Source organism: Anopheles coustani, chromosome X (genome assembly GCF_943734705.1).
Source record: "Anopheles coustani chromosome X, idAnoCousDA_361_x.2, whole genome shotgun sequence".
Taxonomy (NCBI): domain Eukaryota; kingdom Metazoa; phylum Arthropoda; class Insecta; order Diptera; family Culicidae; genus Anopheles; species Anopheles coustani.
The window spans coordinates 1,932,527-1,959,342 of record NC_071290.1 but is presented as its reverse complement, the minus strand read 5'-3'; the positions used below and the strand labels follow the sequence as shown (position 1 = coordinate 1,959,342).

Here is a 26,816-nt window from a genome sequence, read left to right as displayed (position 1 = left end):
GTTTTCTTTCTTCAACAATTAATTAATTAATTAATCAATTAATTAAATTAACTCTTTCTTTAAGTGCTTAACAAATATGAATGCATTCGAAGCCAAGACCTGCATGAAACGTAAACGTAAATGTGCTCATGTTGCAAACCAAGGTTTATAGAGATGTATGAAACTTCAAACAGTTTGCAGTTCTACTTTATGAAATACATTTTTGCTTCAAGTTTCCGTACATAAATTAGCTATTAACCCGAACCCTAACGAATTGTGAGATTATAATTATAATATTAACTAAACTTGATATTTTCAAAAAGTCTTAACCATGCAGCAGAAATTGACAAGTGGATCATATGATTTGTACCGGTGCAGCAGTGCATGGCGATCGGCACCATTTTTAAAGCTCCTAGAATGGAATGGAATCGGAGAAAACGTATTTTTACGCACGATGACATTGTCCGTGTGAATAAAAAGCGTGACTCAAGGTGCAAGGATTCATGATTACATGATCGCGTAACTTATTTTTTCATTCATGCACCAGGCTTTGGGAGCTAATTTTCTTCATTTCTATCGGTAGGAATTCGATGTTAATGCATAGCACCCTCCATCCTCCATCTACTTTCGCGCTAGCAATAATGAATGAATAAAAATAAATATCAATCATATTATAGCGAATTATGCACAACATTGTTACAGTAATAAAGCTAGATGAATTCACAAATATTTCGGCAGAACTTACAGTCATTACATTTGTTAGTTTCTTCATTCAGAAATACAGTGCTAGGTTTTACCAAAGCTAATGCGACGAGAACAGAATAGTGAGTTGCGTGATCCATAATTTGTTAGTGGGCTTCCAAGCAAATAATCATATCCGAATCATATTATCATACCGAAAAGGGGCAAACTTAGCAAAATACTTACCATACGACAAACTCAATGGCGTAAAACTTTAAAATATATTCGGAAACAACAAGTACTCCAAACACGCAGTAACATAAGTCAATTATTTTCTTCAGTTTTGTACCAGTAACTATCTCAATCTTTATTACGTTGATGGAACACCATTCTCGCTGCTTCCTAAGCTTGCACCTTAGGATTTACACTTTTTCTGCAATGCAAAAAAAAAGATGTTTGTGTTTGAAACTGATTTTGAAATAACCCAGGGAAGAAAGAGGACCATGCAGTTGGCAGCGGGAAACAGTATTGCGCAACTACACAGCCGATTTTCTTTTCCGCTAACGATCCGGTGTCGTTGTCACGTGCAAATCCTCCCAAAAATGCACCTAACATGGTCGAAACCGCCCGTATGAGGCTATCGAATAGTAGTCGCCAAGGACGCTAGCGCGCGCATTCGTTACTACATGGACTTGCTTCTTTCCCTGGTGACTGCCCTTGCCTATCAAAATCCTTGTTGAGAGATCCTTCAGATTGCTTGGGTCGTATAGTATGTGTTTTAGAAACAACAGCTACCATCGACCGAAACAGGATGTTCGTTTCATGTCTCGTTTGTTCTTTTCGTTTTGTTACAGAAGGTTGATGTTTTTCACCTCTCGATGTGCTTCAAATTGTTACTCCTATAGATCCTCTTAGTAGTTCTTCTTATATCGAATTCAACGGCGATGAAGCTTCACATCTCTCGATCACGTGTAAATGTTGTAGCCCTTAGAGTTAACTTTTGGATTAGAATTAACCTCCTTTTCCAAACATTTATTATCCGCATTCAGCAGATCAATATTTCACTGCACACCGTACTAGATTTTCCCTTCGCGGGTGACATAATTCATTCGCAATGTATAATACTAGTATATCGCAAGCCTGATCTAACCTGTGCACTTTTTCATGATTTTTTCTTACACGCCTCGTATAAAATCGGACGATCGACTTAAAACTTTTCCGCCTTGTATTCCGAACTATTGAATCGATACGATTAAAAGGTGTATAGGGGTGGCTAAAGTGTTAACACGTTCGTTATTATTTTTCTTAGAAGTGGTTGCAATTTTCTCTCTCTCTTGACATTACTTTTAGTTTGTTGTTTGTTTTGCTCTTAGATGTTAAATTACCGGGTTTCTCGTCCCATTTGTGTTGTTTAGGGGATAAGAAGTTTAGAAGGCGAAGAGCAGCAGGAAAGCCATCATAAGACAGAACAGACCCATGGCTTCAGACAGGGCGAAACCCAAGATAGCGTAGGAGAACAGCTGCTGCTTCAGAGATGGGTTTCTTGCGTAACCGATGATCAGGGATCCGAATACTGTTCCGATTCCGGCACCTTTGGGGGAGAGAAAATTTAAATGGAAAAATGCAATACAAGCGTACAAACGAACAATTTTGCCTCGGAGGTAGTGATCATAAGGAAGTCCGGGCTTTTTTGACTTAGAAACGAACGAAACGAAACTAAACGGCTACTTACCAGATCCGGCAACACCAACGGTAGCTGCGCCGGCTCCGATGAACTTGGCAGCAGAATCGATGTCACGGGTGACCGGGGTAGTCTGGAATGACCGGACCTGTGGCAACAGAGCTACTGGAGCTGTGTTTTGGGCGGCGAGCGTCTGGCTCTGGGAGATGATGGCGCTGCTGATCGGTCGGATGTACGCCTTGGTTCCATTCAGGACCTACGGAAAAGATTGAAGCGGGTAAAATAACTGGGTTCGACTGTTGTTCTCTACAGGCATTCTTGTATTGGATGTAACATAATTGAACTTCGCTGATGATGCACTAGAACAATTATTATCAACCGAAACACCGGGAGATGTTTAAGTTACGTAACCTTAAAAACACTATGTTCACGTTTACGTTCGTTATGTAACGATGGTGTGTGAATTGAGTCGGCAATGAACGATTTTAATTTTTCAAATCCTCACTTACCAGGCTTCGGGCAACTGGGGCAATGCGGGCAGCCGACGAGACGAACATGATGATGTTTTGGGTTGTTGAGTTTTACTGGTACCTGAAGGACCTAGAGAAACAAGCAATTTCAAAGTTAAAATGTATATTCACACTATTGCTCACAGGGCCAATAAACTCCTTCAAAGCTGTACAAGTAGATTCGTACTAGCTTCAAAGAAGGTGGACGCTAACAATTGGTTGTCGTAAGCAGGCCTGTTCTTCGTATGACCCGGTAGGTGAAAATATGTCTAGTCTCCTAGCACTGTGCACCACAACCAGTTACGTAAGAGATCTTTCTTCCGCCTATATTCGCACTGCCTCTATCGATCGATCGGAGTAAAAAAGACTTGCTGTGAAAAACTACTAGATTAAGATCACATTGGTAAACTTTAAGTTACTTTACTGTCGTTGCTTCTACGATTATATAAAGAACTTGCGACTGATAAAGCCGATTGTGCAACTGGATGGTTAAAATAAAATATGGCCGACAGCGCCCGGTGAAATGGAGTTCGAACTACCGGCTACTGCGGTGTGGTTTGATTGCTGATTGAGTTGAGGGAAACTTTTATATAAAAACACCGCGTATGCTACACTTTCTGTTTCGACACTTAGAAGGACAGAGGAAACCTAAGTTCGGTTCTAAGAAGTAGCCTATCTATCAGGGGTGAGGAAATTTGTTCCAAGTCCGGGAGCTCTACTCACTTCAAAACGCGGTCGACAACTTATCGAAGAACAGTGAACGTTGTACAAAATTTTCGTTGCCTCGAACCTTCCTGGGGCGGAAAATCTGTAGCTGTGTTCGTGGTATCTCGGTGCATTTGCGCAGAGTACCGCATACAGCTGTGCCTTTGAAGCGGAAGTGGTGCGCCCAACGTTTGCCACCAGATGGAGCTAGCACCGGTTATACTGTCTTGCGGCAAATTAGACGTACGATGCATTTTGACATTCCTCCAATAGGATTGGCTGAGAAAAGGTAATTCACATCTGCTTGCTATTTTATTTTAACTTATATAATGTTTCAGTCAAGTTTTGGGTTATTATAAGCCATCTGAACGAGTCATTATTTAAATTGAATTTTTGCAGATCAGATATATTTAAGCTCTGTCCCAAACATCATGTTTCTTGTTCAGCACATGATTCAATAAATGGTACAAACCATGCAAGGCATTCGATTAAAGGATATACAAGTTTCAGTAACATTAACTTATATTATACAATATAAGCACAACAAAAAACATTGGTAAAGTTCATTTCAAACGTAGTAAAAAGCTCCACAAATTGCTTTTTCGGTACCTTCGAAATAAGCTGAACCCCTGGTCTTGGGAGGTCCGAGCTATAAGGAATGCTATTTAGCGTAAATATTTAATATGCTATGTATCATAAAGGTTGGTTGGACACTATTCTACATTTGGTTCTTATTTTTCGATGCCGAAAACGGCTATTTCAATTTTTACTCGTTTAAAGCAGTGAAGCTACAGGGCTGGAGGTATAAACCCCTCATTTTGATACTGGGGTGGTGTTTGTGCCGTGCGCCATCATGTTACGCTACATATTCGCTACATATTGCAGAGGAGTTCATATTGGAGCACTTGTGTAAAATTTCCTATAGCCCCAGGAGCAAAAAAACCACAAAATATGTGATAATATCGAGCTAGCAAATTGTGCTAGCGGACTGGAGCAATAGCAATAGGTAGTGAATCGAAGCCTGCTGAAGTTGTAGTCGGCAAATAAAGCTTTACTTCTAGAGCCAATGTTTTGCTGTATCATATAAAATAGACATCTTGCCATCCTCGTACATTTCTGCCCCGAAAGCATACCATAAGCACCCTCCGTGTGTATGGGTGCTCTCGGTGGAAATATGGTAACATTTGTACTAAAACGATTCGCCCATAGTTGCCTAATGATTACATAATTTCTTTTTATAAACAACAGTGAACTTCGACGAATACGTAAAAGTGGCGATTTACATGGACACACATAGGAAAAACAGTATCTTCGTAAAGTCTCCATCTTGGGCTTAAACTAGAATTGCACAGTGCAACCTGCATCCCCTCTACATGCATATAAACATGGCTCTGCTACAGAATATATGCAAGTTTAATGGTTGTGCTCTAGAATTCCAAAGCCTGGATGCATTAATACATCACATAGAAGACACACACATAATAGGTGAGTAGGTCGATATCATATACTGGGTGAAAACAAATCGACTGTGAACCATGTAAGAACATGTCGGTCAAGGGGGTGCTAGAAGAAAGTCAGCCAGTTTCCGGTTGCAATTGGAAGTCGGTGGCTATCTTGTTCAATTCACAAGGCATATGCGCTATTTGTGATCCATAGCTTTTGATTGTTAAAATGTCATTTTTTCTCGCCATTTTATGACTTCATCGTGTCGCAGCTAGTCTGGCGGCACTGCCTTGTACTTTCATGTGATAACAACTATTTCAACTTGTATTAATTTCCATTGTACAGACTATATACCACTCCTAGAACGGGCACAGCCAGCATGTCTTCCGCTCAGCTGCATTCTGCCTTACAATCCGCAGTATGACAGTGTTGCACCAGCAGCCAGCGGTGCATCCGGTGCCGTTAACGGTGCTGATACGTTGCACCGGTGCAAAACCGGCGTTGCGGCGGTTTGGGGGTCAGCAGCGCATGGGGTGACGATGACAGTGTCCGGTGGAAATGCCAACAATCAACCCACTGATGCAGCTGCAAACTCTACCGCAACGAGCGGCGCCGTCAATGGTGTCAACCACAGTGGTGCAGCCACGAACGGAACCGCGGAACAGAACGGCCTGGGCGGCAATGGTGGTACGCTGTCCGAGGTATCCAAAAATTCCCTCAATCAACCGACAGGCACAGCAGATCTCAAGCGCAAAATCGCCATTAAACATCACAGCTACAGCATCTCGTCGTCCAACCGGAGCACAACACCAACAGGTACGTAACATTATATAACTAGTAGTTCAGCGTAACACTCGCATTAGAACCGATTCACTGACACTGGATTCTCAAGCTTTGTATGGCTGATCAATTGCAAGATATTTAGCTAGTAAATAAATCAGTCTATTTTAAACCTTTCATGGAGAAGCTTGAGTAGCGTTAAATATGGCACGATCGTTGGATAATTGTTTTCGTACAGTTTCTTTTAATCGGGCTAACATTATCGAGGATCCGCTTTATACGTTTGATACACCGATCTCATGGTAGTTTCTTGTACTGATTATTACCCATATAGGTAGTGAATTGGATGACGATGATATGATGGTCTCCGAATCGGAAGACAGTAATGACTCGTGGACGACGGAGGAGTTCAGCTCGGAGTTTATAATGCGCTATGGTAGCAGGTAGGTGCAGGGCATAGCTCTCTGTCATCACTTCTTCGTTATAACATTGCATCTGTGTTTTGCAGACGACACTCGGCGTCCGGCACCGGAAACGGCTCTAATTCATCCAATGAGAAACCGTTCGCGTGCCCGGTACCTGGCTGTAAGAAGCGGTACAAGAACGTGAATGGTATCAAGTACCATTCCAAAAATGGGCATAAAAAGGACGGAAAGTACGTATGATTTTTTTTATTAATCAATGATTACAGTACACGGTTGATTCATTTGGTTTTGTTGATTTCATTTACGATGTTTTATTTATGTTTGTACTTGTATTAAAATGTAGCGATCTTCCATCATAGATGATTCCATAGAATGGTTTAGCAAGAGAAAGTTTTTTCAACGGTTATTTTAATCGACTTTTTCCTTTTCATGCTAATTAGGCATACGCCGTAGTTTTTTTTTTATTGTATCATAGTTTTCCTCGTTTATGTATCACCTGTATGATTCTCATCCATTAATAACAAACACTCTGCTCGTTCTCATTCTCGCCTGCCCTTCCAGCCGGGTTCGCAAAGGTTTCAAGTGCTTCTGCGGAAAGAGCTACAAAACTAATCAACGTCTCAAGATCCACAACATGCTGTCGCATGGTCCCGGCTGGACAAATGCTGCCACCGCTGGTAACAACGTTTCAGGTAACGTTTCCACCAGCTCAGGCTCGATCGCTGCAGTGCAGCAGTCCAATGGGTCGGCAGTAACAACCGGACCAAGTGCATCGGCATCCGAGACCGATGGTTCGGTGGCTGCATTCGAGACAATTCCATTGCCCCTGCCGGTAGCGGCAGTTTCGAGTCAATCGCGTGCCAGTATTTCCAGCATTAGCTCCGGCTCGACCCAGAGCACTAACACCGTAAGCATCCCAACATCCAGCTGGGAAGGTTCTTACACCCTTGACTTCACTTCCACCGAAACATCCGGTATTGGAACAAGTCCATCCATCGAGCAGGACCAACTCCAGGAACAGTCGACCCTGAGCAGTAGTACTTCCGGCATCAGCACCCTGAACTCCAGCCCCATCACCAACGGGAGTACGATGCGTACTATCAGCAGCACTTTCCCAAGCGGCACCCGAAGCTTTCTCCATCTTTCCAGCAGCGTACCGAACACATCTAGTCAGAACGCGTCACAACGGACGATCACACCACCACCGCCTCCGACACCCGCCACACCGACCCTGGCCACGCTGACGCCTGCCGCGCAATCCGGTTTCACCAACGCCACGAAGCGAACGGCAACGACCACGGCAGCAGCGACGCTGATGATTTCGCCGATACCAACGGGCCACGGTGTGACCTCGGGTGGATGCTTCGCGTCCTCCACGCCCATCTCGTCACCGGTGAGCATCAAGTACGACAGTTTGGGCATACTAACACCGGCCACCTCGCCCAAGCTGCTCGCCACCAACATCAGCCCCGAGAATGGGCAGCAGCTGCTGGCCGCCGCTGGCGGTGCATCCACACCCGCCGCCGTGCAAGCCTCGCCCCTTCCACCTGCTTCGACCACCACCGTCGTGATGCCAGCCTTAAATGTTAGCGTAGGTGGAAACGCGACGGGCGGTGGTGGTACGTCGGCATCGACAACGGTCGTCAGTGTCGCCTCCGCTTCCGCCATCGCCACCACCCCCACCAGCGGCGTCGCGCAGAACGGGGAGCCAGTTGGGATTGCCCTGGTCGTCTCCTCCATCGGAGGCTGCGGTGAGATGAACAACACCAACTCCACCGTCACCACTACCAGTACCAGTAATAACAATGCGGTTGTGCTATCGGCGTCAACCGCAACTAGTCAGCTGTATGCCGAAGAGACGTAACCGATACTTAAGAATTTATTGCTGCGAAAGTATTGACTGGCTCGCGGGAGAAAGAGCGAGCAGAAGGGTGTGCGTGGGCGTGGGGAGTGGAGGGTACCTGTGTCTACTAGTAGTTTATAGGCTTTCACCATGAATAACCACTTGCGAATAACTTCGGCCCCCATATGCACACATGCAACTCCAAATCGGCAATCGCTCACTCGTGTTGGCGCATCCTGGTAGTGACAGACAAGTGTTTTTTCGTTTTAAATTTTATCATTTTGTTACTTTCGTTCAAAGTTTAATTAATCTTACTTCTTAATCAGAACTTCTCTGTTGCACGGAGGCACTCACTGTATATATATATTTGGCGTAAACAATAGTTTACGTTTTGCGAGCGAGTCGGTGCAAAGTGTCTGGTGTTCATACATCCCTGTACCTTTAAAAAAGGGTACAATGGTATATGGCCTAATGTACTCCCGAAAATCGCAAAGCGACACGTAGCACAACGATGTAACGATCAGGAATGTTTGGGAAATGAAAAGGAACCTATCATCCTCCCATCACCAACCCTCCCTGCTCTATCGCTACTTCCATGCCACCGGCAGACCAGGCTAGAATAGAATCTGTGAGAAGGCGATACAGATACACAAACTCATAAATCAACTTCCATCATCCTCATCAGCAGTTTACGTTCGCAAAGAAAGTAGGATTCTCATTTTATTTTATTTTTTTGGACAATCTTCAGTACTAATCGTTTTGTTTTTGTTGGTTCCTCACACGGTAATCTTATTGCCGGCAAGCTATTTGAACAACCGGTGAGCTAGTTAGATTTAGTATATCCTTATTTCATGCAAGTCTTGATCGTATTAGATTGCCATGGCCCGTTGCTTCGCCGGTGATCGGCATAGGTCCCTGCTTTTGTTTTCTTCTCTTTTCTTGCTTTAATTCTTATCTCTACAATAAGCCGAGGGCGTGGCAAATAGGCGTGATTTCGCGTAAGGATCTAGGTTAAGTTTTCGTCATTTTCGCTTCCGCCTAAGCCTTACACGATTAGTTGTTAGTTTTATTTATTTTTAATATCCAAAAACAATCGTACCTCAGCATTTCCTGGGGTTAGATTTTGTTTGCTCTTGTCCCACGATTAGTTCCTGTTTTCGCGCAGTAGTTTGCCCCAATCATACAAATGTCTATTGCGCGTAGAAGTTTGCGTTTAGTTTTGTTCTTTAGTATTTTGTACCGTACACGCAGGGGGGATGAAGGTGGAAACGTAGGGCAAAGATGTAGATATGCGAAAACGATTTACGAACGGATCTCATAAGAATTATTTTATTTTACTTTACTTTTCATTTTAGTACCGCGTGACAAATAGCACGATTTAAGCATTATAACTATCGATACCAAACCTCAACTCTAGAATGTAAAGAGGACGCCAAGAAAGCGAAAAGCGAGTTTAATCTTTTTGTTGATTTAAAGGATTAAAGATGGGCTCATGAAGCGAACCCGAAAGTTACTGGTCCAATATTAATATTAAAGTATGCGATCAAACCGTATCCCCAGCAACAGATACACGCAAAAGTAAGGAAAAAGAAACAAAAAATGAACTGTCCGCATAGCCCCGTTTCTCGTACTCTCTGCTCTGTGAGTCGGTCGGAAGATGTGCTCGAAGAAATTAAATTAAAAAGCAAATGTAATTTATCAAAAGCTTGGGGATAGCGAATACTGTGAGGTTAGTCAGCTATGTTTGCTGATTGAGATCGCTCGCAACGTTGTGTGTACTCGAAACGGCACCAGCAGGCCATCGCTTTTCAAATTGGTTGCCTGTCACTCCAGGCGTACACATTTCCTGTGATTTGTCTTTCTTTAATCACCTGGGTTTTCTTTGCTTTGCATATATAAATTTAAACGTACGTGCTATGAACCGGATCTTATAGGCTCTGCGTGGAGAAAATATTTAGCGGTAGTAAGTTAAACATATAAGTCATATGCGAACTTTCTGTTGTTTAAGTGGAGAACTTTCGAAGTGAATTCCCCCGTACTCGGGAGGGAAGATCAAGGGAAGACTGAGATGAGCGTGTTGGCTTGCTTCCCCCAAATAGCACCACCCCCTTCCAAACCATCCACCATTTCAAACCCTTTCGCTTCAACGCTCCTCTAGAAATATTGCCATAATAATTTAGTACCAGACCGTAGCCAATCTTTTGATATTCGGTAGGCGAAACAGTAACTGTAACGGCCAATACGGAAAACAGATGGTAGTCACATGTCACGATGATGAAAAGAGTCGATAGCCAAACGAGCGCTGTACTGTTGATGGCTAATGCATCTTTTTGATCGACGTGGTGACGCAAGCGCTAGCTGAATCGAATTGAATTGTTTTTTCTTTCATCTTTTTATTTTATCTCGACGAACACGAGCAAATGCGAAACCGAAACGAAATGAACTACAAACAAAAGTTATTAATCTTGTTTTTGTAAAATATGTATAGTCATCGAACTTTATTTGTTTTTTGTTTTATTCTAACGGCGAAAACGAAGCTTGGGGAAACTAAGAGGGAACGTACTGCAAAACAAACGTTATTATTTTTAGTGAAATATGTATAGCAGATCGGAACGATATAAGGGACCGTGGTAATATTTATTCTTAGTTTAGTAAGCGCCGTATGCGACTACCAGCGTACGGTTGCGATCTTCATCACTGTCCTTTGAGGCTAGTTTGAGGGCATTTAGCGAGCATGTACCGGAGCAGTAAAGAGAGTGAGGAAATAAGAATATGACTACTAAACAAATGAGTCGCTTATGAGTCGAATCATTGTACAGGCAAGGTAGCAGCAAGGGCGGTGGTAAACCCCAAAGCCAACCAGATGTAGGACAATGCAGATCGAGCGCAAAAGCAGGCAAGTGCAGTAGCAGATGGTGGTCATGTTTCGAACAAACACACTAGGCAATAAGCATAAATAAAAGATACAGCAGTGTACGGAGGACGAACTGGCTGCGAAATCAACAAAAAAAAAAAAAAGGAACGCAGTGTTTGATGCGCTAATGATGTTGTTTGTCGTGATGTGTATTTAATGTTTTAGTTTGGTTTTGCGAGAGTTCACCACAATAAAAAAAGAAGAAATAAACACTACCACCAGTGAATAAGAAGAACAGGTATTATTAGGAGGAGTAGAAAAAGAAGACAAAAAAAAAAATAAGAAAACCGTCAAGCGCACCTTCTTGCTTAGTCAATAACTTTTAGAGGAAAAGCGTACAAAAACGACCATGTTCGTTTTCGATTCGTTTTGGTTTATGTGATGAGCACTGTAATATTCGATGTCACGCGGTTACCCGAGATGCGACCGCGTGCGCTCGGCCGGGTTCCGCTGGAAAAGTTTTGGAAAACACATCCTTTTCCCAGCCCCGCCGGATACATTCATTCAACTCGCATCGACCGTTGGATGTACCGTTTTAGGAAAACGAAAGCGAAAGGCGCAAACGGACAGTCGAAGGCCGCGAAACCGCACAGCTTGTCCGAATCATCACCGACCCGGTCGCTGGACAAGGTACATCACTCTACTATCACTAATTTGTCCATAGCTAGTCAAAATTTTTAAAGTGTAACTATTTATGTTTTTTTTCATAGATATCAATACAAGGAAGTAATAAAACAAACCATACGCGTTTTGCGAATTAAATCTGTTCCCACCCGAGTAAGCGAAAGAAAGTACTGTAAAGGAACTGAACTGTATGCATTTCCTGTTGGAACATGCATTTGTTTCGGATTCACGCTGAGTCTTGATCGAATCTCTTGCTTGGAAAAATCATCCTTATAAACTGCCAAAAATTTAGCTCAGGGAGAAAATGTGTATGTTAAACAAGCAGAAATTACCAGTAAGTCTGTCCCATATTTTGTTTATGTTTGTTTTATTTCCATAATTACTTGTTCATTTCCTTAAGTGCCATGTCGTTACGAAATACAACAACCTGACATATAAATCAATCGTACCGCTAAAATAGACATCTCTTCTGCTTTTAACTGTAATTTTCTCTTGTATGAAATTGCGTTCCAAATATGTCGACATTTCCGCTGCCTATCCTCCTTTCATTAGTTAAATAGTATAGCTGCTGGCTTTTACTCGACTTACGTTTATGTATTCTAAATTTTGCAAATATTATTTCTCTTATTCCTCTCTTTCCTTCGCTCGCTCTCTTCCTTTCTCTTTATCCACTTATCTAACTATCTACCTTGTAAGTCTCATTTGCTGGCACAGTTGGTATTTCGACACGTGCCGCTTTTTTTCGCATTGGCCGATGATTTTATTTTGATTTGTTTTGCGTTATTCCGTACATGCTGGTGACCCTGAATTGTCTGGCCGTCTTTGCGTCAGCCGAGACGAGAACAGTGGGTGCCAAAGAAAACGTCCTAACGGGAAGACTTCATTCGTTCATAAAAAAAAACCACACCAGTACCAACTAACATCCGCCCGCGCTAAAGAAACCCCACCAAACAAATAGCTACCAAATCCTAAATCGTTCCACCCGGGGTTCGTATACGCGGGAAAGTTAAGCCTAAAGATTAGTTGTTATTGAGAAATGGGCTGAGACACGTGTAGAAAATGTCGGAATTTAGTGTGAAAGGATCTGCGGATGAATCGTGCACGTGTGGGGGTATGCTGGTGGGATAAACAATTGTTATACGCTCCTAAATAATGTAAACATACTGCTCTTTTAAGCTCGGTTCATCAAGCTAATGCTTGCGGCGATGGAAACCGCGGCAGTTTGCTCGGTTGCGAGCTGAAATAGCTACGAACTCGGATACACTTAGTAAAATGTAATAAAAGCAATCGATAAACGGCATTGTTGCTCGTCGTCATCTCGTGAACTAAGAATGTAGTGGTGGAACATGCCAATGTAACAACAGTACATATATTATTCGTTCGTATCACTATAGAAAGGGACCGGGAAGAAGGTCGTTGTAAGCGACGAGTGGAAAGGATCTGTTGCTTTCAGCTCAACAGTTTGCTTGCATTCTTAAACATAAGTTACTTGTACCAATTTACGTACTTCGCGAGCTTATATACAAACGTAGAAAAAGCTCTCTAGCTCGGCTTTGCACTACTGGCGGTGGCTACCGGAACTAGGTACGTGCGGAAATAAATCTTAATACCGTCCATGTTGAACATCAGAACAAACACAACCATGGAGGGTGCACTCCAACCAGCCTAGCCAAAACAATATACATTTAGTGTCACTGCTTCGGGGTTTTCCCCCCGTAGGGCATGCCACTTTATCGAGCTATTCTACCCATCCATATATTAAGATACATTTATGTAGTATTACAGTTTAATGAAGATGATATTTTACATATAGTATGTATATGACGATCGCTGCGTTATATACATACCACATACATATCGTAGAAAATGTAATGTGTCTATGTCAAAATTGTTTTCTATCGTTTAAAAAATCAGGGGTCACAAATACTTCTCACCTTCGCCAGAACGCATTCTGGTCCGATCAATTGCTTTCACCTCATTGCTTCCAATGCGCATAAAAGCAACGGTGATCCGTCGTCCGTCCTATCCTTTCGATTCTCAATATCGCAATATATTCGTGCTGTCCCGCGCAATTCTTGGCAACGTTTCCTGTCCGGACGGAACTCGGCACGGGAGGGACACATCCGTCCGCACCCGTTCCCCTGCAGCGTACGAGAGTGGCGTATGCTTTCAGACGCTCTCGGACGCAATCTTCGTCGGCAGCTCGTTGGTGGTGTTGGTGGCGACGAAAAATTGGCGTGTTGGAAACCGGGCGTACTGCGAGAGCCGCTCGAGCACGCAGGAAGATGACAGCCGGGCCTCGGCATCGTGATCCCAGCAGTCCTCCATCGTTTCACAGATTGCATTCAGGCCCTGTGAATTGTGGTACGCAAGATTTAAGGCGTTGATGCATAGAATTGAAATGGTTTCCCATTGAACGTTACTCACTGCATGGTTTCGCCAGGGATCAAAGATGCGTGGGCGCAACTTCTTCGTCACCACGTTTTCCTGCATTTCCTCCAGCGTCGGGTGAGGCCCAAGCTCGGTCTCGAATGGCAATCGGTACTCGTCGACTGGGCCGCCGTGGACGGTGCAGCGTGATACCAGCTCCCACAGGACGAGCCCACACGCGTACACGTCGATGCGCAGGAATGCGTCTCGGGTGAAATTGATCGCTCCCTCGAGCACCTCCGGTGCCATGTAGCGGCGCGTACCGACCTGTCCGTGCGTATCGCCGCACGATTTTCCTAAGGGCGACAAATGTTAGAGGAGTAACATGGAAAGGAAAAAGCGTTGAGAACAAACGAAAATATCCAATCAAACCATGGATTTAAAACATGGCACAAGTTTAAAGTGAAGCGACAACAAACCACAACGCTGCAAACGAGGTTTTGATTGACGTTGGAGATGCAAACACAATAAGGCCTAATCAAAAATAAGGCTTCTTGACACGAGCTCCGGAAGTGTTTATCATGGAAGTAGTGCAAGGATTGTATAGGAAATTTAACTAACCTGGTGTGAATACTAGGGCCAAGCCGAAATCAGCGATGCACGCAGTAAGGTCCGCCTTGAGCAGCACGTTTTTGCTCTTGAAATCACGGTGGGCTATCGAGGGTTTGAGACCGTCGGTGCGCGTACCCTGTACCTCCTCGTGCAGGTGCGTAAGACCACGCGCCATTGTACTGGCGATCTTGCATAGGTCTGTCCAGCTGACGGTGTGTGCCTTCAGAAAATCACACAGCGACCCATTTTCACAGTAGGCCGTGATGAGCCAGAAGTCCGTGCTGGCCATGTCGACACGCTTTTCGCAGCCGATAAACTCCAGGATGTTGGGGTGGTTCATACGGGGCAGCTAGAAACGGGGTGAGGATGCCAATGGGGTTAGCGTGCGTGCGTTTAGGAAAGGAGGGTTCTGAATGATGAAGCTACCTTGAAAATGTCCTGCTCGGTGATCCACGACTGGCGCTCCTGCATGGGGAAAATCTTGACTGCCACCTCCTGGTTACCCAGCTGTGCACGCCATACCACACCGAATCGTCCACGGGCTTTGATGTCCTTCAGGTCAATTGGCCGGTTGGAAATGTTGGTGGACGAGCTCGAAATGTCCGGTTCAACCTGTGTATGGGAGGGGAAAAGAAAGCGTTAGAAAACGAAAAGGGACCATGACGAGATACCAACCGTCGGAATTTCGTTGAACATAGCCTGCTTCTGATGGGTGAAATAGTAGGCCCACAGCAAGATCAGCGCAATCACAAAGGACGTGAGTGAGATGACGAGAATGATTGGCCAGTTGGCTTCCGCGGCTACCGACTCAGCCAACTCCGGTGCCTTCGTTGAGATCGGGACCCATTTTTGCTCCTTGTTGCATAGGTTACCGCGACAGCAGCAGAAGTTGAGATTTTTCCTCATATCGGTTGACGTGTCGACGCACTCGGTATGATTGCAGTCGGTCGGGTGCGTAAAGCAACCTTTCATCGTTACGTTGATCTCGTCTGAAATGATGCAGGTCGAATACAGATTATGGAAACGGTAAATCAAATTAGATCGATCTATGAGCTTAAAGCAGCTCCAGAACTTACTGGTCACATTGTTCGTCATCCAAACGACGAAACACCCTCCGCCCCGCTCGGGCTCCGTCTCGTCGCAAACCTCCTCTCCTTCCATGCACTCTCCATCCTTGCACGCGTACGTTACGCACCGAAGTTCATCTGCAAGGCGTGCCCGACTCAGCGAACCCTTTATAACCATCAGCACTGGAATCCGAGAGCACGAGAGGCCCAAGAGGAAAGAAACACATTATGAAACATGTGTATTGCACTATTTTTGGCATACACTTCTATATATGATCGGCGCGATCCGCTCTGCCTCTCCTAACCCGTGCACGCCTGCCACTATCTGCTTATAATAATAATATGCGTGAGCAATCGGATCGCAGACGCAACGGGTAGGCGAACGAAATGCACTCGGTGAATAGAAAAGAATGTTTACTTACGGGAGAGGTAGAAAAGAAAATGCACCAAGCCACACATTGTGCCCTTATGCCTCTGTGGCTTGAGTTTGGAAAAGTTATGCGCAACGATTACGCTTACACGATACACACTGCACTATTGAATATTGGCTTATTGCATGTTAGAGTTGCTACATGCGTACTCTAGTTTATCGACAAATCGCACAACCGCACATTTGTTGGGCATCGACACTGGTCGTTTCACAGTGGCAATTGGGAAACGTAGCCAGACAATCTAATGTTTCGCTTCATTATGCGTCTCAAGGCATTTGGCATTGATGGTTTACGCACAGACTCCCGAGTTGTCTTGGATGGCAAGAATCCTGCGTCTCGTCGTCTTCCTCCGATGCGCAAATAGTAACGCGAGCTTTACCAAACGCGGGTGGATAATAGCACTGCAGTAGCACGAATAGTGAATGTTCCGAGCTTAAACATCACAAATCCAATCGACGCACAATTCTAGCACAACTTCAGATGCCTTGCTGCGATGTATAAGCTTGGCTGCTGGACGACCTACGTAAAAAAGCCATCTATTATTTTCTTTACCTGATGATCTGCTATAACAATTTGCTATAATAAGGTACTGTCAGAGTCCCTTTTATAGAACCGTGACTTTTTCACTTGTAAATACCACTGGGGATTTGATTTATTTAACGATATTACATTAGAACAATAGTAATCACCAGCAGTTATGTGTAGTGTTGAAGTATTTTATCAAAGAATCGTTTATTATGAATTATCTTTACAAATTCATAATTTAAAAAAATGGGTTTCTCGGAATTTCACAACCGATCAACTCTTGGTTTAAGGCTCGTATTAGGCACATAAAAGATTGTTTATAAACGCCATTTAACAGTGAAATAGATGAAGTAGGTGCTTATGAACTGCGACTAAAGGTTTAGGACACTGAAATACTTTATAGTAGATTTGAAAAGATGATTTTGAGTGATGTAAACGTACAGTACAAGATGAAGGATGACATATAGCTGTCAATTTATAGCAAATGACGTTTTGTGAAAACAACCGGCAAACGGCACAATGGTTGCAGCAAGTAAAAAGATTTACGCGGTTCGGATGCGAATTTCCGGTTTCTAAATAAGTGTTTATTGCTAAACCACTAAGAAGCGAAACCACAAGGATTGTATTATCCCAATTACTTCAGCGATATCTTTGTGCTGCGACTGAACTCGGCTTCATTCATTTCGGTTTAGTTTCAATAAGCGTCACCATGATATTTTCCTCCCTACTGAAGACGCCAGCTAGGAAAAGTTCAATTCGACAGATTATTCTATCGCGACGAATGCTATCCGAGCATGTTGAATCATTCGAACAATGTTTAGCAGACTTAGGCGGATTGGAATACTGTTCCTTCGAGAAAAGTTTCCCTTTTCATCCTGGATGGGTAGGATGCGTAGGATGCGTTTTTCCATCAGCCACCATAGGGTAGGTAGTCCATTAATCAATTAGACAAATTCCTATCTATACAACTCATATATACCTTTTTTGTTCTTTCTAGATTTTCCAAATCCTACCCGACTGTAGCTAGCACTTTAGGAACAGTTAGCGTAGCGGGGATTTGCTTGTATGCTTACCTTAGATACGAGCTTAAACAACAGCAGAATATCTTGACCGATTTGCTCGTGGCTTTCGAAAAGTTCGACGACGGAATTAAAAGAAATCGAGTTTTCATCAAACAACTTGCTACAGCTTCTGAAAATATGACTCACTCCAGGTAGGTACAATCTCTGTCAATTAATCTAATGGCGTATTTTAATGTAATTGTTATTTACTATGATTATAATTCGTTTGCAGTGCATTCAAGGAGGATACTGCCGTTAACTGCCTACGCACCTGTAAGGACGCCATTGAGCTTATTTTCAATTGTGATATGAATCTAGCAAAACGCATGGACCCACGGTATAGTAACATGATCGAGCCACTAGCGCCTATAGAAGTAGCTGATGACGCCAATGATGTCCTCAAGGTAAAACAAATTTAACAAACTTGGTGCCATCTGCAAACCAACTAACGGTGGATTGGGTTCTTTAATTTTTCTTAGATCATTCACTATGCTTTCCTGTACGCACAATCACATTTCCTTTTATGTTTGGGTTTAGTGCAACTTAGCGATAAAACAGCAATTAACATTAGGAACCTGTTCCAACTGAAACATTCGCTTGCCGAATGCAATGAACGGCTGTGGCGTTTCGTTCGCATGGTCGACCAGGCAAAACTGAATGCGAAGGTTCCATTGCACGAAGAAAAACCAATTCCTCAGGAACTTGTGATGCTGCGTAATCAATCACTTGAAATAGCTATGAAACTAGCGGCTACAACCAACGATGTCCTTGCATTAGACGATGAGCTGCAAGGTAAAGATGTCACTACTGACCACACCGTGCTTGAGAGAATGATGACGCATCTGCTTGTCGTTCGGGATAATCTACTGCTGCGCGCGGACGAGTCCGAACGGCTGGTGATATGCATGCAAAGGCTGTTGTGCAAAGAAAACTTTAGCGATCAGGCAGCAGGTGAAAGTCAGAACGATACCGAGGGTGGTGCTGTTGCCATCGATAATATGGTCATCCTGGATAACACATTATCGGGAGAGGCGGTGAACGAGTCTGCAGATGAATTTTTCTTCCTCGTTGGAATTGAAGACAAGGAAATTGTCGCTGCGAAACCATCTGCCCAAGACTTGGATGCGGCGGAAGATCTGGTCTCTCGTCGTAAGATAAAAAGACAGTTCCAGCCGGTACTAAAAGAGCTGCGAGAACAGCTTCAACCGATCGGTTTGTCATTTCATCAGCGTTGCAAAGCCGCACTTAAACTTAAGGGTATTGAAGGTGATCAGTTCACTCCGTATGGTTCGTCTTCTCCCATCGATTCGTTGAGTGTCAGTCCTTCCGACGAGGACGATGATGATAAACCGGAACCGACGCAAAACACCCAGAATCGGTACGATGAGTTGCGCAGTTATTTGGCGAACAAGCAACAGTTTCTGTTAATTGGTAATCCTCCAACTGATGCATGCTGTCAACAAGAGGACATAATAGAGTAGAAGGGCGATATCCAGCAAACATCCTGCCAAAACGAGCGAGGAGAATAAGTGACCTTCCGACTAGTCGGCACGATTCATCTTAATTGTTTTTTCATTTAGCTTGAACGGCATTGATCTCAGGAATTGATTCTATGGAGAATCAAGTAGAAAATCAAATCAGTCATATTCCAAATTTGAGTTGCGCACAAAACATTGGCTTCCTAATTTATGAGACAATACTTCTCCATAATGATATTATATTGATCAAAATAATGAAAAAAGGACTATTTTGACTATTTTCTAACACCGTAGAGAAAACACACACCAGTTTAGTTTGTTTACGTTGATTTACACTGGTTCCATTATCACGTTTTTTTTTATTTTTCACAAACATTCATTAGAAGTTTAACAGGCTGGGCTAGGCCGAGCTGGTTACATAGGTTGCGCATAGGTTACATAGGTTGCAATGTCATCCCTTTAAAAGGGTGTGTGTGTGTGTGCGCGTGCATTAGTTGCCCACCGTAGTAAATATCGCCCTCGCGTGTGTGTGTACGCCAAGGGAGGAAAATCCCATCACATTCAGTAGACAGCGTGTTTTCACTTGCTTGGAATGGCGGATCGGAACTTGTTGAGCGAACCTTAACCAGCGACGTTTTAACTATTATTTATAGGCGTTATTTATATGCGTGATACATAGATGAATTAACATGTATATCTTTTATTGTTCGCTTGCTGACGAAAATTAAAACCGAGAAATTAAACATGCAAAACGAGTAAAAGCTTTGTGATGTTCTACCGCGTAGCAAGAATCTTACACCGATGCGGGGGGAGAGTAACAACATGATACAGAGAAGAAGAGATAGTGAGCAAGATGCCTCGAGTGGAGGAGGGGAAGGACGATATTGAACAAACATATTAAATGAGTATATAACAAAACAAACCACTTAATTACAACAGTTGATATTTGACATTGATGAAGATAAGTTAGGGGAAGAAAACAAAAACAAAAAAAGCCAGGTATGGATGACTTCCGGTGTGGGTCGAAATTCCGTAGTGTCCGTTGGCTTGGTTGGCTTGTGATTTAGGCTGCATCTTACAGCTTGGGCCAGGGGTATGTGACCGGCAGGGCCGCCTTGTTGCCAGCGTCGTACATCTGGGTTAGCACGAATGCTTCCTTGTCCTGCGGTTCCGGCCTGGTGGTAGCCAGTCCATTTTCGTACGCGTACTCCATGACACGCACGGCGATCTTGATCGAGCAGTCCTTGATGCGCTCGAGCGGTGGATAGAGGCTGCCACGCTCCAGGTCCTCCTCGGTCACGATATCGGCCAACGTCATCGCCGAGATCAGGAACATTTCCTCGGGGATGGTGGTGGCCCCGGCACACAGCACGCCGAGCGCCAGCCCCGGGAAGATGTACGAGTTGTTACCCTGGCCCGGGTAGAACGTCCGCTCGCCGATGGTGACGGGAGCGAAGGGGGAACCGGAGGCGAACACGGCCCGCCCGTCCGTGTGCTCGTAGGCTTGCTCGGCCGTGCACTCCGCCTTGCTGGTCGGGTTCGACAGCGCAAAGATGATCGGTCGCGGGTTGTGGTCGGCCATCTTGCGCAGGATCGCGGGCGTGAACGCACCGGCGATGGCGGCCGCCCCGATCAGAATGGTCGGTTTCAGCTGCTCGACCGCCTCCGCGAGCGTGTCGACGGGTTCGTGCTCGTGTGCGTAGTGGTGCTTGTGGCCACTGATGCCCCCCGTCGGTCGGTCCTTCACGATCAGGCCCCGGCTGTCGACGAGCCAGATGCGCTTGCGAGCCTCCGCCGCACTCAACCCGTCCCGCAGCATCGCCAGCACGCACAGCTCGGCGATACCGAGCGCGGCCTCGCCCGCGCCCTGGAACAGGATCAGATTCTCCGACAGCCGCTTCTTGGTAATGCGCAGCGAGGCGAACAGGCCGGCGACGGCGACCGACGCCGTACCCTGGATGTCGTCGTTGAACGTGCAGTAGTCGTTGCGGTATTGCTCCAGGAAGCGGAACGCGTTCGCGTTGGCAAAGTCCTCGAACTGGATCAGACAGTTGCGACCGAAGCGGCGCACCGCCGCCTCCATAAACTCCTGCACGAACTCGTCGTACGCAGCGCCGGTCACACGCCGGTGCCGCAGTCCGATGTACAGCGGGTCGTCGAGAATGGACTGCGTGTTGGTGCCCACGTCCAACGTGACCGGCAGGCACTGGCTCGGCTTGATGCCGGCCAGCGCTGTGTAGAGGGCCAGCTTGCCCACCGGGATACCCATCCCGTTCGCGCCCAAGTCGCCGAGGCCGAGGATGCGCTCGCCGTCCGTCACGACGATGGCGCGCACGTCCACCTCCGGCCAGTTCTTCAGCACCTCATACACGTGGCCCTTGTCGTTGATCGACACGTACAGGCCCTTCGGCTGCTGGAAGATCAGGCTGTACTTCTGGCACGCCAGCCCGACCGTCGGCGTGTAGACGAGCGGCATCATGTCGGCGATATTCGAGCCGAGCACGCGGTAGAACAGCCGCTCGTTACGGTCCGCCAATCCCATCAGATAAATGTACTTGTCAAGCGGCTCAGTGTAGTGCTCCAGCAGTGCCAGGCAGTGCTCGAGTTGCTTCTCTTCGGTGCGCACCGCCGCCGGCAACAGCCCGTGTATGCCTAGCACCTGCCGCTCCTCGATGGTGAACGATAGGCCCTGCAGATATAGAGTAATGCAAAGAGATACCAGGTGTTACAGACAATGTTTGCGATTTATCAGTGCCTTCGCCGACGGTCGCACGTCAGCAAGTGGATTAGTTTGTGCTTTTGTGTGTCGTGACGTGTTTGTGTAATATTTAGCAGTTTCATCGGCACATTGCATCAGCAACGCCACCGACGAACGACGATGCCGATTGGTGATTCTCCATGCAATTATTCTTGTCAAGGGTGCTTCGGCTGATGACGTAATGGTAAGTCGTTTTTTCTCTACTACATATTTATCATTATTTGAAATTAACAAAACAAAAAAACTAACCAACTGAGCGTACTTTTTATACCAGAGGGCTACGAAAGTTCTCACAAAATGTTGGACGTCAACAAAACAACGATGTGCCAAGAAAACTTCAACAACAATTCTGAACAATTAAAATAGGAAATACGGTATGAAATATTTGGCCCATTTCAATTATGTTGCTACAGAACTTTGCATTTACATCTCTTGCCAAAGCCAAAGGTAAAGTTCATACATGGCCATTTTTTTTTTAATTCAAAAACATTCAGTTAGACAAACCTAGAGTCTGGATTTGACCGGGTTGGTAACAGAGCACTGGTGGGCCCGTTTCTCTAGCACGATTCACCCTATTTACAATTGCAGGGTCACGTGGTCAGACGAAGCATAGCCATGAAACCGACATTCTAAAATCTCTATTCACCATCGGTAACCCGCTTCACCCGTTTGACTACGAGATTCTCCGATCGGGGGTTACCGTTGTGTCGGAAAGGACGGACCCCGCTTCGCGGCGAACTTCCGGTGTTGATTCACATCCGCGGTCTGGGCTTGTAAATGTTCGAGCGCGGGTCTCTGAAAAATATGTGCTCGTGTGCTGGCCTTAAGGACGGAGCGCAGCGTGCAATGTTACAGTGCGACTAAATCAAGGACGTGCGATCCAATTCAGTGACTCAGGTCGCGATCGATCGGCGCAAGTCTCCTCGGGTGGTTATTTGAAAGGCGCACGCCAAACAACCAACTTAAGCCAATTCATTAGCGAAGGAAGCACACGGATGAACCCTAGAGGTGAATCGTAGGTAACACCGCCGAAGGTTCCAGTGGTGTTTTCCATAAGGGTTTTCCCCCCTCGTCCGCCTCCCGGCGACTGCGGGTTTCCCCACCGTCACCATACGATCAAATCCGAACGAAGTGAATTAATGACCATGGTATTGCCGTACTTTCGGTTGTTGTTTTTTTTGCTTCTGCTCCGTCATTTGCTGTACCACTGCTGCTTTTTCCCTTCAATTTACGTCAAACGACGAAACACATCGATCGTGGCGTTCACGAGCAGGCTTGGGTCGTCTTGCTTGTTATCAATAAGTGTGTATCCACTGGAATGTACGTTCCTGCTGAGCCGTTTATTCCTTTCCTGGTGGGTTAGATTCGCGTTAGACAACAACATCATCATCATCATCTTGCAAGGAACAGCAAGGGGCAACATTTTACATTTACTTCGGGCTATAATGCATTTTTCAACAGTCCCGGTATGAGCGAAATACGTGTTGCAGGCTGAAGGGGTTTTTTTTCCTTTAGTCAATAAAATTGTTGCAAATAATTTCATACTGCCCACTTGAGCACGGCAGCACCGCACTCTCGAGCCGTTCGGAAAAATTAATATTGGCGTTGAAATATTTTACCTCGCCGTGCGGTAGATAAACAGAAAGATAAAGAAAAAATAAACACTCTGAGAAATGGAGCAATCACTTTTGCCGACCGCGTCCGTTCTGCGGCGAGATAAAAACCATCCATCTCGCTCCTTTTTTCTGCCATATAGTTGTTTTGACCTTTCATTCTCCGAAAGGTGACCCCAATGTGGGACACAGACGTGTGCGGTTTAGGCTGCCTGAAGGGTAGAAGGGTTGCTCCTTGGCAAGATCCTGTGCGCCGGTACCGCGCCAGTTTTGTTGGTGTGCTCGCAGCAAAACAAATACGAACAAGGATTGCCCAAGGAATGGACGCACGGAGCCAAGGATCGCCCCAGGACAGCAGCACTTCTTGGGTACGTCAGTAGGGCTGACACGGTGGGGCACGTGTGGCCGTCTGACCGTCAACTTTGCGGGGCTCTCCGCCCCTTAGTCAACACACACTGGCCTTTGGCACATTGCAGGACAGTTCCGCGCACGCCTGCACGCACAAAACAAAAGACAGATGTACGAACCTTATTGAACTTTCCACTGCGGAGTCGGTCGAATCCAGCGATTGACCCCGCAATTTCGCTGTCGGATGCGGACGGCCACTGGCCGAGGCGGTCGCGGTTGAACGATGCGTTGCTCATGGTGTTGCTTGTTGGTGCTACTGCTGCTCGACCGGATGTTTCCTGGCGGTCCTTGCTGCTGCTGTTGGTCGCTGCTCCTACTGCTGCTGCTGCTGCTGGCAATAGTTTTGGCGCACCGTTCGACTCGACGCGGTTGGCGGACACTGGGATCTGTTGATGCTGCTGCTGCTGCTGCTGCTGCTGTTGTTTCACGCTTAACAGCTCATTACTAACTGCTTTGTGACGCGGTGTATTGCTTGGATTTTCCTTCGCTTGCTTGGATAAAGTCGTAACGTCGGCGTCAGGGGGGTATCTACTGCTGCCGCTAAACGTTGGATGGGGAGATAGATTTCAAAAAAAAAAATTTCATACAAAGAGCAGTGCATGTTTTAAAGATAATAATGTAATGCTTGTGGATAATTGAAAGAGTCTTATGCTAGCTTCAACAAAATTCTCAAAAATTATTTCTAATTACCATGCTTCTTAGTGTATGGTGTTGTTCCTTTGTACAAATGAACGTTTGTACTTTGCTACTGTTAATTTTACTAATTTTTGCTGTACTGAAATCTTACGTCTCATAATTGTAAATGAGATAGAGAGTTGATCAAATTGACATTGAATTAGTTCGCATTTGCTAAACTTCAGAAAATCTCCTAATGGGCAGGTTTGCTCAGGGTTGGAATATGATGCTCGGAATCTCGTGTGTTGCATGTTGGGTATCCCAGTCTGAAATTGGCATCCACTAGTAGATAACAACCCCATGACTGGGTACCCGAAGTATCGACCGCGATTGTACCACCACCACGCGGAGTGAAGCGCGCGCAAACGCGCACCACTACCCCCAGCGACATCATATGATCCCCATCGGTATACGCTCGCACACTTGTGCGAACCAGCCCCCCCAGCACGGGGTGGGGCGGTGGCGCTGCGCTACAGCATATTCCCGTATGCTGTCACATATTGGTTTCGGCTTGCGCGCGCCGGGTGCTGGCGGTAATAATTGGATAGCGTAACCCCGTAACGGCACGGGGCGGATGGGGCCGCCGGCACGCGGGCAGGGTACGGCGATGACGAGACGGCACCAACCGTGACTTGTCCTTTTTCGCGATTCGGCGAAGAGCGCGCGTACTGCTCTATCTGCCAGCCCTTTTTTTAGATAAGTGGTTGTTGTTGTTGTTGTCTGGCTCGCGGTGGTGTTATTGGCCAACCTCCCAGACCATGCTCTTCCGATGGGGACGATTTGACGTAGATCCGGCGAAGGCTTGCCAAAATAAATATTTTTTATCCACTCTACCCCTCATCTCGCTGCCCATCGCCCATCGAAAGGTCCCTTAGCAAAATTGGTCTAAATGATTTGTTAAATTTAAATATTTTCCTCCCAAACACATTGTCTGCCCAGCAACCGAAACCACCAATCCGTTGGCCGGTTTATTTCATTCATTGCGTCTTCTTCTCGTTGCGGCTCGCGGTTTTCTCGCTTTTGTGCGCCAGAAGGTTTGTTTGTTGTGCAATTTTTTTTTTGCCACCTTCGGGTGGTGCTTTTCGTTGCCGCCAATTATTACCGCAAGGCGGTGGCGTGATTTTTCGGTGCCGATGTAACCGCAAGGCTCCACTGGCAAGCTTTTCCTCTCTTTTTCTTTTTTGTTTTTCTGCTCACAGTGACACGATTTTTCTGTGACTTCGACACACTTCTGCTTCGACAGATGGTGTTACACATCTTTTGTTTGGATAAGATAAACATTTCTGGTGCTTTGGTGGTTACCGGGGAGGAGTCGTGGCGGGATGCAAATTTCCACAGGGTTTGAATTTTTGTTTTCCTACCGCGCCGCCTACCCGACAAATGAAGCGAAAGCCTTAGGGTCAATCGGTCGGTTTCTTACCTTTTCATTAGCGGGTAGCTGTTGAGCACCGTAGTTGCCATGTCCGGGCGGGTTGTGCAGCGACACTCAATTCAAGTCCAAACACTCTACACCGCCTCAACACACCACACACAGCCACCAACGACGAACAAACGGGGGGACGATCGCAAGAGGAAACTTTTCCCGACCAGCGGTAACAGCGCACTGTGGTTCGATCGCCGGCTTCGTCCTTAATTTATTGGCCACTGCAATAAGTTCTCAAAATCAGCTGATCGTATGGCCGATCGGGACCCGGTCATGTAAGCAGATTGATAAGGGAAGCGAAAACATTTCCACGCTGCTAGGTGTGCTGAGAAAGGGCACGCCGACGATCACCTTCACCAGCGTGCCGGCGTCAGCATCATGTACGGGGCTGATGATTTAGAGATGGCTCCTTTTTTTTTTTTTGTTTGCCTCTGTGTGTGAAACTGGCTACGGAACCAGCCGAGAAATCCGGGCTCGTTTTGGTTAACCTTTTTTGACCGCCCCAATTGACTCTTCTCGCTCTGTGCCTTTGCGAGACTGTTTATTTATTTACATTAGCAGCTTGCCTATGGGGAGGATTCTTTTCCGGAACTCACAACTCACACTTCCACGTGCGGGTGACGTACCCGTGGACGTTGCACAGTTTGACGTGATGAATCTAATTTTTAAAACAAAAACGATGAAATATGAACAACAAGTCGCAGAAATAAGTAAATTTAGACCAATTATACTACCGGTACATTTAAACACAGTGGATGACCATTAAAGGGTTAGAAGCTATCGATCCTGGGAAAAAGTAGGATGACCATGC

At 45.6% G+C, this 26,816-nt stretch overlaps 5 protein-coding genes across 6 annotated transcripts; 2 read left to right on the top strand and 3 right to left on the bottom strand.

The window, feature by feature from the left end:
• Positions 1 to 1,045: 1,045 nt before the first annotated feature.
• On the bottom strand, positions 1,046 to 3,682 carry LOC131269487 (ATP synthase lipid-binding protein, mitochondrial). Its single transcript, XM_058271863.1, has 4 exons — positions 3,574 to 3,682; positions 2,851 to 2,941; positions 2,393 to 2,597; positions 1,046 to 2,251 (listed from the first exon to the last, which is right to left on the bottom strand). Exons 2-4 carry the CDS (start codon positions 2,896 to 2,898, stop codon positions 2,088 to 2,090), a joined length of 417 nt encoding a protein of 138 aa, XP_058127846.1. The 5' UTR covers positions 2,899 to 2,941; positions 3,574 to 3,682; the 3' UTR covers positions 1,046 to 2,087.
• A 769-nt stretch (positions 3,683 to 4,451) lies between these two features.
• Positions 4,452 to 10,072, top strand: LOC131269472 (mucin-5AC). Its single transcript, XM_058271842.1, has 6 exons — positions 4,452 to 4,732; positions 4,804 to 5,040; positions 5,344 to 5,814; positions 6,113 to 6,221; positions 6,287 to 6,433; positions 6,765 to 10,072. The coding sequence occupies exons 2-6, from the start codon at positions 4,929 to 4,931 to the stop codon at positions 8,065 to 8,067; spliced, it is 2,142 nt and encodes a 713-aa protein (XP_058127825.1). The 5' UTR covers positions 4,452 to 4,732; positions 4,804 to 4,928; the 3' UTR covers positions 8,068 to 10,072.
• A 2,859-nt stretch (positions 10,073 to 12,931) lies between these two features.
• LOC131269480 (activin receptor type-2A-like) lies at positions 12,932 to 16,577 on the bottom strand. Its single transcript, XM_058271855.1, has 7 exons — positions 16,056 to 16,577; positions 15,643 to 15,816; positions 15,242 to 15,555; positions 14,993 to 15,178; positions 14,576 to 14,915; positions 14,012 to 14,310; positions 12,932 to 13,936 (listed from the first exon to the last, which is right to left on the bottom strand). Exons 1-7 carry the CDS (start codon positions 16,090 to 16,092, stop codon positions 13,754 to 13,756), a joined length of 1,533 nt encoding a protein of 510 aa, XP_058127838.1. The 5' UTR covers positions 16,093 to 16,577; the 3' UTR covers positions 12,932 to 13,753.
• A 524-nt stretch (positions 16,578 to 17,101) lies between these two features.
• On the top strand, positions 17,102 to 19,889 carry LOC131269477 (uncharacterized). The gene is made up of 4 exons (XM_058271852.1): positions 17,102 to 17,513; positions 17,587 to 17,802; positions 17,883 to 18,054; positions 18,130 to 19,889. The coding sequence occupies exons 1-4, from the start codon at positions 17,299 to 17,301 to the stop codon at positions 19,129 to 19,131; spliced, it is 1,605 nt and encodes a 534-aa protein (XP_058127835.1). The 5' UTR covers positions 17,102 to 17,298; the 3' UTR covers positions 19,132 to 19,889.
• Positions 19,890 to 20,032: 143 nt separating this feature from the next.
• On the bottom strand, positions 20,033 to 26,108 carry LOC131269473 (NADP-dependent malic enzyme). 2 transcript variants are annotated; one of them, XM_058271844.1, is made up of 4 exons: positions 26,003 to 26,043; positions 24,203 to 24,441; positions 24,027 to 24,160; positions 20,033 to 21,817 (listed from the first exon to the last, which is right to left on the bottom strand). In XM_058271844.1, exons 1-4 carry the CDS (start codon positions 26,041 to 26,043, stop codon positions 20,204 to 20,206), a joined length of 2,028 nt encoding a protein of 675 aa, XP_058127827.1. In that variant the 3' UTR covers positions 20,033 to 20,203. The 2 variants fall into 2 exon arrangements, with proteins under 2 accessions (XP_058127827.1, XP_058127826.1); XM_058271843.1 differs by having other exon boundaries at positions 24,027 to 24,447; positions 26,003 to 26,108.
• Between the last annotated feature and the right edge of the window lie 708 nt (positions 26,109 to 26,816).

Bases quoted from the DNA above. Each gene is read 5' to 3' on its own strand.
- LOC131269487 (XM_058271863.1), bottom strand. From the start codon at position 2,898: ATGTTCGTCTCGTCGGCTGCCCGCATTGCCCCAGTTGCCCGAAGCCTG. The intron at 2,598-2,850 runs GTAAGTGAGGAT...TCTTTTCCGTAG, and splicing joins CCCCAGTTGCCCGAAGCCTG to GTCCTGAATGGAACCAAGGC. The intron at 2,252-2,392 runs GTAAGTAGCCGT...TCTCCCCCAAAG, and splicing joins CGTTGGTGTTGCCGGATCTG to GTGCCGGAATCGGAACAGTA.
- LOC131269472 (XM_058271842.1), top strand. From the start codon at position 4,929: ATGCATATAAACATGGCTCTGCTACAGAATATATGCAAGTTTAATGGT. The intron at 5,815-6,112 runs GTACGTAACATT...TTACCCATATAG, and splicing joins CCGGAGCACAACACCAACAG to GTAGTGAATTGGATGACGAT. The intron at 6,434-6,764 runs GTACGTATGATT...CTGCCCTTCCAG, and splicing joins GGGCATAAAAAGGACGGAAA to CCGGGTTCGCAAAGGTTTCA.
- LOC131269480 (XM_058271855.1), bottom strand. From the start codon at position 16,092: ATGTGTGGCTTGGTGCATTTTCTTTTCTACCTCTCCC. The intron at 15,817-16,055 runs GTAAGTAAACAT...CTCGGATTCCAG, and splicing joins TTTTCTTTTCTACCTCTCCC to TGCTGATGGTTATAAAGGGT. The intron at 13,937-14,011 runs GTGAGTAACGTT...CACAATTCACAG, and splicing joins ATCCCTGGCGAAACCATGCA to GGCCTGAATGCAATCTGTGA.
- LOC131269477 (XM_058271852.1), top strand. From the start codon at position 17,299: ATGATATTTTCCTCCCTACTGAAGACGCCAGCTAGGAAAAGTTCAATT. The intron at 17,514-17,586 runs GTAGGTAGTCCA...TGTTCTTTCTAG, and splicing joins TTTCCATCAGCCACCATAGG to ATTTTCCAAATCCTACCCGA. The intron at 18,055-18,129 runs GTAAAACAAATT...AATTTTTCTTAG, and splicing joins ACGCCAATGATGTCCTCAAG to ATCATTCACTATGCTTTCCT.
- LOC131269473 (XM_058271843.1), bottom strand. From the start codon at position 26,043: ATGGCAACTACGGTGCTCAACAGCTACCCGCTAATGAAAAG. The intron at 24,448-26,002 runs GTAAGAAACCGA...TCCAACGTTTAG, and splicing joins AGCTACCCGCTAATGAAAAG to CGGCAGCAGTAGATACCCCC. The intron at 21,818-24,026 runs GTTCGTACATCT...CTATATCTGCAG, and splicing joins GCAGTGGAAAGTTCAATAAG to GGCCTATCGTTCACCATCGA.